Below are 12,304 nucleotides of genomic sequence, written 5' to 3' on the forward strand. Positions count from 1 at the left end.
GCTCAGTGTTAGAGTACTTGCCTAGCTTGTGTGAGACTCTGGGTTCAATCCCCAATAGCACAGAAAAAAATAAATAAAAAAGAAAAGAAAAAATACATTGAAAAAGTATTGTCATATTTTTCACTTGTAACACCTGGCAAAGTTAGCTCAGTTTCTTCTGAAATTTGTTTGTTTGAAAATTTCTATTTACACACAGAATAACTTAAAAATGCATGTAGAGATGGGCTACACATCCATACCCCAGATCCTGTGACCACTGTTTGGCTCCACATGTTTATCACAGTGCTCCTGGCCTTATAGCTTTGTCTATCCATTGATGTGTCTTGCCTGGCTTCCTTAGATACTTCATGCACATCAACTTGAGTAGGGTTTTAGTTTTTTGTCTTCCACATGAAATCTATGCATAATGAAGTGCATACATATATAGTGAGATTAGATCTCCCTGTGTTGCCCAGGCTGGTCTCAAATGCCTATGATTCTCCCACCTGTATCCTGATTAGCTGGGACTACAGGTATGTACCACCATACCTGGCTGAAATGTGTGTATTTTTAAGTTTACAAGTGTTGGCAAAGATACCTTGTGACCTAATCCTTTATCAACACTATTCTTGCTTAGAAAGTTCCCTTGTTGGGCTGGGGATGTGGCTCAAGCAGTAGCGTGCTCGCCTGGCTCGTGTGGGGCGCTGGGTTCGATCCTCAGCACCACATAAAAATAAAAAATAAAGAAGTTGTGTCCACTGAAAACTAAAAAATAAATTTAAAAAATCTCTCTCTCTCTCTCAAAAAAAAAAAAAAAAGAAAGAAAGAAAGAAAGAAAGAAAAAAAAGAAAGTTCCCTTGTTTGCCTTCCTAATTCATATCTAACTCTGCTATCCAGAGGCAACCACTGGTCTGATCTTTCTCTGCATTGATTAGTTTTCCTTGTTCTAGAACTTGGTATAAATGGAATCATCCAGTCATGGGTTTTTTTGTGTCTGGCTTCTTTCTCTCTGCATAATGTTTTTGAGTTTCATCCCCTTACTCCCTTTTTTGCATGCATCAGTAGTTTTATTTTTAAGTTTTATGCCTCTTCCCAGCCCTCCAGTATTTGTTAATAAATTAAAATAGTATTTCCCAAAGTGTTCTCTGTGAAACACTAGTTCTAAATGTGTTCTAAGAAAAGGCAGTCACATGGAAAAATCTGGAATATATATTTTGTTCATTATATTTGATGAACTTATTTTTGTTCTTTGTTCTTTTAAAAATCATGTGGTTAGAAAGCAAAGTATAATTGTTCTTTATGTAGATCCCAACTGAAAGGGTTTTTTGGGGATATTTTTTAGCATTCAGTGAAGGTTTCTATTTTTAGTGGGGCATGATGTGTACTTTTTATTATTAGAGAATACTTTATTTATAGATGGGTTGATACATATTATATTTCATTTTAAGACTGTATTTTAAGTCAGTTGTAGCTAATTTGTGAGGAAAACACAGCTTAGAATAGGAGTTCCTTAAATGCACAGATTCCTTTTCATTTCTTTGCAGTTTTCTTTCAGTTTGCTGTATGTATATTCCCAAAGGGATTGATGATTTTTTTTTTTAAATCACCCACAAAGAAAGTGGGGGTGGGTTCTTAACTGTTGTCTAACTTCTTGATTCCTTTAATTTGTTTTGGAAAAATAGTGGCTTGTAATAATTGGCACTTTCCTCTGGGATATATTTTTTTTTTTCTTTTGCAATAGAATTTCATAGGCTCACTGATGATGAATGAAAACTCCCTTACAGGTATAAGCTTTTGAATCACAAAGTAGCCCCTAATGAGATTTAATTATAGTTTAACTTTTTCAAGTTGATGTTTCTTTTTCTTTTTATTATTTTTAGATGGACATAATATCCTCATTTATTTTTATGTGGTGCTGAGGATGGAACCCAGTGCCTCATACGTGCTAGGCAAGTGATCTACCACAGTGCTACAACCCCAGCCCTGATGTTTCTTATTCTTATTTATTTATTGGGACTGAGGATTGGATCCCAGGACACTTTCCCACTGGAATACATCCCTGGCCACCCCGCCTTTTTTAAAATTTCTAGTCAGGGTCTTACTAAGTTGCTGAGGCTAGCCTCAAATTTGAGATCCTCCTTCTCTAGCCTTCTGAGTTTCTAGGATTACAAGTGTGTGCCACCACACCTGGTTGATTTTTTTTTTCTTATTTATGCTTTATTTAAGGTTGTTTGAAGGGACATAGAGGAAGGAATAGGATTTAAATAATGGAAAGTTAGGTTCAGGAGGCTGAGACAGGAGGATCACAAGTTTAAGGCCTGCCTCTCTAATTTATCGAGGCTCTAAGCAACTTAGTGAGACCCTATCTTGAAATTAAAAATAAAAAGGGCTGGGAGATGTAGCTCAGTGGTGATGTGCCTCTGTGTTAAACACTCACATTCCCCATCCCCCCCCCAAAAAAAAAAAAAAGAAAAAAGGGAAGTTGGAGCTGGGGTTATAGCTCAGTGAAGATCAGTGATGGTATGCTTGCCTAGCATTTGTGAGACCCTGGGTTCAATCCCCAGCACCATGTTAAAAAAAAAAAAAAAAAAAAAGCAAAGTTACGGGATACTAAAGCTGCTCTTTTGTGAAAAATTGCAGTGTCATGAACTGTTTTATTTCTAGTAAACCTTTTCAGTCTATGCAGATAGTGGAAGTATTAGTACTTTGTTATCTGCTTTATATTTTCTTGAAAGTATTTTCTTCATTATTTCTTTTAATCCTTGTCTCTTTAATGGAGGCTGCTGTTCGATTCACCCAAATCACAAAGGGCAGATCTAGCAATTGAAGTCAGTCCTCTTGAAAAATTTTATTGCTATTTCCACAACACTACAAATTGATAGCATGACCTGCTTTTTATAGTTTCATATATCTTATTTTTTTTCTTGACTTAATATTATACATTATTGTGGCAATTGTTTTGCTTTTTTTTTTTTGTGTGTGTGTGTGTGTGTAGTCAGTACTCTTATTTAACATATTTCAGTTTTAAAAGTCCAAGGACAAGTTTTGGATTTTGGGGTGAAGATTAGTGGAGTCACATTTTGTACTGTCTGATAACTTCCCAATGTTTTTATAGTTTTCTCTGGAATTGTTAAAAAAAAAAAAAAGGCACTAACTGTGACCCAGGTCCTCAAATAACTCATGATTATTAAGGCAAAAATCAAAACTCAGGTATAATGTGTGTAATAGGATAGCACAGCCCCCGTAAATGTTACAGCAAGTACAGGCTGGAGGAGTTCTGAGGGAGGAGTGTTTTTTGTGGTTAGGAGGCCAGCCTGGTCCTGGCCTTGAAGAACAGTGGCATGTGGTATTAGAGGTGGACACTAAGACTCCAAGTGGAGTATGCATGGATCAGAGCTGGCCGTGGTTGGAGAGTAGTGATGGGGGCAGGGGATGGTGAGCAGGATTAGTAGAAAGAGGTTAGGCCAGAACAAAGGGATATGTATTTCTTGGAGTGCCCACTTGTACTCACATCCTTGGAAGGGTGCCTTCTGATACAGTTGGACAAACACTCTGAATGATACTTTATGTACCAGAGTTTAAAAATACTTTCATGGAGGGATAAGAATATTAGAAAAAGTGGCCAGGATTTCCTTCTCCTAATGGTGGGAACTCCAAGTATTAAATTCTAATTTCTCAGCCTAAGGATTCTCAAACTCCAGGCCCATCAGGATACATTAGAGGGCTGCTTCTTCTTCTTCTTCTTCTTCTTCTTCTTTTTTTTTTTTTTTTTTTAAAGAGAGAGTGAGAGAGGGAGAGAGAGAGAGAGAGAATTTTTTTAATATTTATTTTTTAGTTTTTGGCAGACACAACATCTTTGCTTGTATGTGGTGTTGAGGATCGAACCCGGGCCGCATGCATGCCAGGCGAGTGCGCTACTGCTTGAGCCACATCCCCAGCCCTAGAGGGCTTCTTTTAATTACTATGGAAGGTGTCACTTTTGGAGGCCCTGACTGGGTGGGTAGGTTTGGAGTGAAGCCTGGGATTTGATTCTCTAACACTTTTCCAAGAGTGCATCATGGTTTTTGTTCAGTAGGCTCAGTCTGTTGCATTGGGAGTTAGATGTGGTGGTGGTGGTGGGTAGATTTCACTGACTATTAAGCTTTTTCACTAAGCTATATCTCCAGCTGTTTTTATTTTATTTTTTTTGAGACAGGGTCTTACTAAGTTGCTTAGAGCCTTGTTGAGTTGTTGAGGCCGGCCTTGAGTGCTGATATATTGCAGAACCACATGATTTCTGATGATATAAAAAAAAGTTCATCGGAATTTATAATTTAATTAGGACAAGTCTATAGTCTCAGATTTTTCAGTTTTAAACACTATATGGAAATCATGTCAATTTGCCTAATGAGTACACTAGTGCAGGAAATTTTAAAAATTCATATTAACTCTCCTGTCCTTGAGAGAATAAACATAAGGCATATGCTTGTGTTAAATGTCACACTGTTATCACCACAGGGATAACAGATATAAAACCATCTTTAACCAGAATTATCAGGCCAGTCTATTTTTGCAAGAATTCACCTAGATTATGCAAATTTGTATTCTGTATCAGAAGGTGCTTCTGAATTAGTGGACTCATTCCTTCTCTCTTTTGAATTAGTGGTTTAAATTGTTTCTCCCTCTCCATTAAAAAGGGGTTGGCCAATATTTATAGTATCAAAGCTTATTTCTTTTTTGGGGATTCTTGATTCCATTTTTTTTTAAGAGTATAAACACCATTATTAGTCTTTTTAAGCCAGTCAGAGTAGGAGTGCCACCAAATATAATAGACTTAATAATCCCCTCCCAAAATAGAAAAATATACATACACAGTGAAGAATGCTTCCAGTGGTGGTATGTGATATGAAAAGTCTTCTTGTTATGTAGGGGTTTCTGTTCAATTTTAACTTGTTCAAAGTTTCACCACAACACAGATTGGGTGAGCATTTTGGTGTCTAACCCTGTAGTTGGCTCTGAAATGGGGAGGCATGCAAGCCCTGACAGTGGGGTGGGTCTCTTTTTGGCCCAGACTCTGTGCAGAGTGGGGGAGGTAAGCAGAGTGGTTCTGCAAACTCAGTGGTAAAATGCACTCTCATTTATCACCAAGAGAGAATGCACTGCTTGCAAATCTAACTGTATGTTAACAGAATTTGTTAACCCCAGATTAATATGTCAAACTTGTCTAAAAGGCCCATGTTGAAATTAATGAAACAAACACCTACTTCATAGAGTTATTGGGTTGATGAATGAGTTGATTAAAATCTGTGATGCATGTGGCATGGTGCCTACCCCCCAGTCTGTGTTGCTTACAGTTTTGTAATTTATCATGTGGCTATTTAACTGAAGGCAGGAAATTTAGTATCTTATCCATTTGTGAGTTCTCTTGACCACTCTATAAGTCACCTGTGCTGAGCACAGTACTTGACACATAGGCAGTGCTCAGATCCTAGAATGATGATGGCTGTGCTCTCATAGTGAATTGGCCTATGAATGGACATGCCAGCCAGAGAGCCTGGAAGTCCTATTTTTGACTAGAGAGTAATAACAGGAATGATTTCAAATCTTGTATATTACCTTAGTTTTTTAATGAGGTAGGACCTTGCTATGTTGCTCAGGCTGTCATGGAACTGCTAGGCTCAAGTGAGTCTTCTACCTCAGCCTCCCATGTAACTGGGACTATATATAGGGGTTCTCTGTTGTGCCTGATTCACACAATCTTTTTTTTTGGCACTGGGATTGAACCCAGGATGCTCTACCACTGAGCTACATCCCCAGCCCTTTTTATATTTTTTGAGACAGGATCTTGCCAAATTGTAAGTCTTGCTTAGGACTCTTCCTCAGCCTCCAGAGTTGCTGGAATTATAGGTGTGCACCACCATGGTTTGCTCACATAATCTATTTTTAATTCATTGTTAGATCTTTTTATAATTTGAACTTTCTACAAAACACTTACATTGCATTTCAAGGTTAAAATGTTAAAAGTTTTTATAGAGTTTTCAGTGAATAATAAGTTTCATCCCAATCCAGTTCTCTAGGTACCTGCTTTTTTTTTCCTTCTTAGAGATGTTATTACTAGTTTTAGTATCTTTCCATGTATGAAATAATTTATACATAAAAATAAGCATTTTAGGATATGGGGTACACTAAATTTAGAAGAGTTATTCAAAAAGTAAAACAATGCAACATTTAGATTGCAATCCTTAGTTTCTGGCTTGACTCTATCTTTTCTTCTTTGAAATGGGTAAATTTGCCCCTCCTGGGCCCCCATCCATTGAGTTCTTGGTGCTCCTCTTCCTCTTAGGTTCTAAACAGTGATTTGAACAGAAACTACGTCAGGTGGTTTGTACAAACTTCCCACCATAACTGGACTGGAATGTCTTAAAGTCCTGAGGTCATCCAGTCCTAGTTCTGTCCTCAGACCAGGTGGCAGAGCACCTAGAATCTGCTTCCCTGCTTCAGCCCACAATGGCCCCTCAGGATACTACCTAAAGCTTTAGGAGGGACATCCCTTCTGACTTTCCCTTCTTCCCAGAGTATTTTGTTGTTGTTGATGGAAGTTGAATCCAGGTCCTCATGAGTGCTCACAACTCCTCTCCAGCATTTCTTAATTTTGCTGTATATCTGGGCAGTTTGTGTTCTGTTTCCTATCTGTGAAGTTTGAGCCCTGCAGAGGTGAAAGGAGATCAGGCAGACACTGAAGCTAAGGTGTATCCTGTCTTTGAGCTGCTGGTGCCAATTATTCTGGTTGTTGTTTTCATGACCTCCAGGGACTTCATCCAGATTTTGCTGGATGTTCTAATTTATGCTAGAGTTCTAATTTATGCTCCTGAGAGTAAAACTCAGGTGTGTTTAGTGATGCTTCTTTTCTGCTTCCTTGTGAATGCTGAAGATTTTCATCCTGAAGAAGAGATTATATGACCAATGTTCCAGTGCACTGATTTTAAAATTAAGAATTAAAAAAAAAAAAATATATATATTTTTTGTTTGTAAAATTTATAGCATGGAGTAGAGCAGGGTGGCAGACTTCCTGTAAAGGGCCAGATAGTAAATACAGTTGGCCCTCATATCTGGAGTTCTACATTCATGGATTCAACCAATTGCAGATTGAAAATATTTGAAAAAAAATTAGTGTCTATGCTGAACATACACCAATTTTTTTCTTGTCATTATTCCCTGAACAATACAGTGTAACAACTACTTACATAGCAGTTACATTTTATTAGGTATCATAAGACATCTAGAGATGATTTAAAGTAACCAAGAAGATGTGTGTAGGTTACAGACAAATACTATGCTATTTTATAGGAGGGATTTGGATTTGGTGTCTGCTGTAGTTTGGATCGTCAAGATGTACTTAAGGTCCATGTGTTGAAGGCTTAGCTCTCTAGCATGGTGCTGTTGGGAGATGGTGGAACCTTTAGGAAGTAGGTCTAGTGGAAGGAAGTTAAGTCATCTGGGCGAATGCCCTTGAAGGAGATACTGAGTCTGGTCCCTCTCCTTTCTCTTTCTTTACTTCCCCGCTGCCATTGGGTGAACAACCCTCCTCTGCCACATGTCTCCATGGGTAATTGGGTTGCCATAGACACAAAGCAACAGGGTCAAGTGACCATGAATTGAAAAATGTGAAGCCTTGAACCAAAGTAAATATAAAGGAGGAACCTATTTTTTTTTTTTTTTTGGCACTGAGATTGAACTCAGGGGCACTTGACCACTGAGCCACATCCCCAGCCCTATTTTGTATTTTATTTAGAGACAGGGTCTCACTGAGTTGCTCAGCACCTCGCCATTGCTAAGGCTGGCTTTGAACTTGCGATTCTCCTGCCTCACCTCCCAAACTGCTGGCATTACAGGTGTGTGCCACCATGCCAGGCTAAAACAGAGAACCTTTTGTAATATTTGATTATCTCAGATATTTTGTCACAGTGATGGCAAGCTGACTACACAGTATGGGGGTGATGCAGATCCTGGAATTAGGATCATGTTAAAATGACTGTATTTTAAGTTTTGTGTACCATATGGTCTTTGCCATAACTAAGGGACCCTGAAGTAACTATGGGGACCCTGTCCCAAAGCAACTACAACAGTATTAAATAACTGGTATGGTTGCATACCAATAAAACTACTTATGTATACCAGAAGGTGAAGTTTGTATAATGTTCAAATGTCATGGAATACTTTTCCTTTTCTTTTTTGGATTTTTTTCCATCATTTAAAAGTATAAAATTCTTTCCTTCCTTCCCTTCCCCCCTTCTTTCTTTCCTTCTTCTTTCTTCTTGAAAGTAATCTCAGGGGGCTGGGGATGTGGCTCAAGCGGTAGCGCGCTCGCCTGGCATGCGTTCCGCCCAGGTTCGATCCTCAGCACCACATACAAACAAAGATGTTGTGTCTGCCGAGAACTGAAAAATAGATATTAAAAATTCTCTCTCTCTCTCTCTCTCTCTCTCTCTCTCCCCCCCCTCCCCCTCTCCCTCTCTCCCTCTCCCTCTCCTCTTTCTTAAAAAAAAAAAAAGAAAAAAAAAAGTAATCTCAGGAGTGCTTTACCACTGAGGTACATCCCCAGTCCTTCATTTTTAAAAAAGTTTTTTAGTTTGAGACAGGGTCTCACTAAGTTGCTGAAGCTGATCTCCAACTTGCAGTTCTTCTGCCTCAGCCTCCTGAGTACTTGGAATTATAGATATGTACTACTGCTCCTGACTAAAAATATGAAGTTCTTTAATTGCTTTCCAGCCATACTTACTGTGTGCTGGATTTGGCCACTGGGCTGTGGTTGGTGGATCCACATGTGGTGTAAAGTCTAGCAGTTAGAATCAGCCCCTGGGTTCTTACCTGGGGGGTTCTCTTCCTGGCCATTACCTATTCTATGAGCTTTGATTTCTGTGTTGGTAAATTGGAGATGACAAAGTGCCTCCTCACAAAGTTGTAAAGATGTAAATGAGAAATGTACAGTGGTTGGGCTGGATGCTTATCATAGTACATGTTAGTTTATTTCAGTTTCCATTAGCTGCTTTCTCTCTCTCTCTCTCTCTCTCTCTCTCTCCCCCTATTTAATGTCCTACTCTTAAGTGTATCTCACATATTAAACTTCCCAATTGTACTTTGCTCTCACACTTTCCATGGTAGGTTAAAATAAGAGGCCTAAACTTGAGTTGGTATTTAGTTCCACAGATCAGGATAGATGCTCATCAGTGCATCATAGGACCCTGCTCTTCTCTCCCTAGGGTTGTGTTTCCTGGTCCTCTCCTGGACCCAGCCCTGGGAACCTGGTTTACCAGTTTGACAGGAGAGAATCTCCTGGTTTTCTCAGTTGACTGTCATTAATTAAGAAAATCAGGTACATCCAAGCCTGGTTGAAGTCACTTTTTTCCTGACTCACTAATATGACCCTTTTGCTAACCCAAATTGTGGGGATTCAACTGGTCCTCTTGATGCTCTAGATCACATTTCTGTCAGTAAGTCTTCCAATAAATTTCATTGTTGCAATTCTAAATCTGTATTCCTCTCTTCAGTCTCATGGCACCTCAGGGCTGGTCTTCATGCACTAGGACTAGATTATTTCAGATGAGTTTTGAATGGCAGAGGGAATAGACTCAGGCCAAAGAGCCACACATCCTGTTTATATAAATGAAAGAAACATGCACACTGAACACTATGCTGATGAAGAGTAGATCAGTGGCTGCCAGGGATTTAGGGGTCGGAAATGAGTGTACAAAGGAATAACAAGGGATTTTGGGGGTGATAAAATTATTCTGTGTTCTGATTATGGTGGGGGAGGTACATGGATTTATACATATGTTAAATTTTATTAAACCATGGGGACTAAATTTTACTGTATAATAATTTTTAAAAAATGTTTATTTATTTATTTTTTTAGTCATACATGACAGTAGAATGCATTTTGGTATATAATACATACATGGAATGTACATACATCAATCATATTATAATAATTTTTTACATAAAAGATTTTAAGTTGTTTTTAGTAAAATTAAAGTTTTAGTGAAGTTCAACAAACCTGTATTTATCACATAGCATATTCAGAGCACTTTTCTATAAAGGTAAAATGGTGAACTTCCATGACTATAAAGAAATTTTAGGAAAAAACTTGTCATGCACACACATAACTTAATCAGTACTAATCAGACTTTGGAGAGTGTTAAAGAAGTATGTATGTCCAGGCAGGACAACCTAAATAATTTCCCATTCCATATTCTCTCTTCTCCCATGCACACACAGCCAGTTGGGAATCCTTGGATTAAAGCAACTAGTGTGAAATTCTAGTAGGTAAATATTAAAGACTAGGTTCTTGGTTGTGAAAACTGGTAGGAAATTGATGGAATATCATTTTGGAAGACTCATACTTTGCAGAACTTGAGTGATATATTGGTTTCTTCGTATTGGCCCTCAGTAAAGAAACCAGTATGTTCACTTATAACTAAGTAGATCACACTAAATCTGTTACAATTGTAATTTGTGTATTTTTCTTTCTTTAATATCAAATATTCAGTTATAACTTTCCATTACTGGGGGAACATTACAAAGAGACTGATAAGTGGCTAAAACATTTTGAAAAATAATTACAAATTAAAAAAATTTTAATTCTCCAGATGATGGTGTTGATATTCAAAGTGGAACCAAGAAAGAAGATCTGAATGACAAAGAGAAAAAGGATGAAGAAGAATGTCCTGTACCTGCATTTAGGGCCAAATCAATCCTGGAGAGCTGGGTATGGGGCAAGCAACCAGGTATTCTGATCTTCTGAGGTTTTGTACTTTGGAAAGCTTGATCTAATACTCCTTTATTGAATACCATAGATGAACTTTTTTGTTTGTTAATGGAATCTTCTAAGATTAAATTTTTTTGTATTGTGATAAAAATATATATAAATAAAACTTACCATTACTACCTTTTTTTTTTTGTGGGGGGGTGGTACCAGAGATTTGTTACTGGGCATGCTAAGCAAGAGCTCTACCACTAAGCTACATCCCCATCCACTTTTCAGTTTTGAGACAGGTCTCACTAAGTTGCCCAGGCTAGACTTGAACTTGTGATCCTGCTGCATTGGTATGCTGAGTATATGAGATTACAGACATGTGCCACCATACTGAGTCATTATCTACTCTATGAGTAGGTATTTAAAAGTATGCATCAGGGACATTAAATCATTCAGATGTGCTACAGTGTAACCATCATTCACACCCCGAACTCTTTAACAAAACTAGAGCTTCCATTTAATACTGACTGCTCACCCCCAAGCATTCTAGTTTTGTCTCTATGCATTTGACTTTTCTAGGTACCTAATGGAAATGGAATCATATACAGTATTTGTTCCTTTGTCTTTGGTTTACTTCACTTAGCATGTTGGTTTCATTTTTTTTTTAATTTTCTATTTTTCTCATGTTTTCTATCAGTCTCCTCCTCCTCCTCCTCCTCCTGTTCTTCTTCTTCTTTAAGTATTTTTGTATGTTTTAGTTAATTTATTTATTTAGTGGTGTGGAGATTGAACCCATGGCCTTGTACATGGGAGGCAAGCACTCTACAAACTGAACTATATTCCCAGCTCTCAATCTATTCCTTAATCTTTATTTCTTTTTGCTTTAGATTCTGTTTGCTTTTCTATCTCTAGTTCCTTAAGGTAGAAGCTTGTATTATTTCCAGCATCCAAACCAGGGAGCCTGCCTGGATCGTGGCTGGCCATATTTGACCACCTGCCTGCATAAGAAATAGGCAAAATGGTGGAAAAAGGAAAAAATAGTTCTATGTAGTTTGATAAGCTGGGGAGAAGCAGCGAGATTGCTTCTCTGCTGGTCTTGTAGAAGTGGTTATAGTTTAAAGAAACAAAAGCAGGTGATATAGAAATGTAGATTCAGCTAGGCTCTGCTTAATCAGAAACATGTCAGTCTCAATTTCCTTGACATCTCCTCAGCATGAATGAAGAAGTAAAAACAGTTATCAGGAAGTTGCTTTTAATTTCAAAAGACATCTGCTTCAAGATTATTGATTTTAGATCTTTTGTTTTTTTATATCAGTGTTCAAAGCTATAAATTCCCCTCTAATTAATTAGTGTTTGCAGCCTACAGATTTGCAAATGTTGTTTTCATTTTACATTTATTTAAAACATTTTCTTCTAACTCCACTTATAATTTCTTCTTTGATCCACATATTATTTGGGGATTTTCAAATACCTCATGTTAATGATTACAAATAATTTGTTGAGGTCAGAAAACATATTCTCTGTGATTTCATTCCTTTTAAGTTTGTTGAGAATTGCATTACAGCCCAGGATGTAATCTATCCTGTTTAATGT

The 12,304-nt window shown here is 37.7% G+C and overlaps 1 protein-coding gene across 4 annotated transcripts in view; it reads left to right on the forward strand.

The window, feature by feature from the left end:
* Window positions 1-12,304, forward strand: part of Herc2 (HECT and RLD domain containing E3 ubiquitin protein ligase 2) — a 188,495-nt gene that overhangs the window by 15,571 nt on the left and 160,620 nt on the right. For all 4 annotated transcript variants that reach the window (XM_076851266.2, XM_076851268.2, XM_076851267.2 and 1 more), the window contains exon 4: window positions 10,605-10,742. In XM_076851266.2, coding sequence (XP_076707381.2) covers window positions 10,605-10,742 — 138 coding nt within the window. The remainder of the gene's footprint in view (window positions 1-10,604; window positions 10,743-12,304) is intronic.

The sequence above is a fragment of the Callospermophilus lateralis genome, chromosome 3 (genome assembly GCF_048772815.1).
Source record: "Callospermophilus lateralis isolate mCalLat2 chromosome 3, mCalLat2.hap1, whole genome shotgun sequence".
NCBI lineage: Eukaryota > Metazoa > Chordata > Mammalia > Rodentia > Sciuridae > Callospermophilus > Callospermophilus lateralis.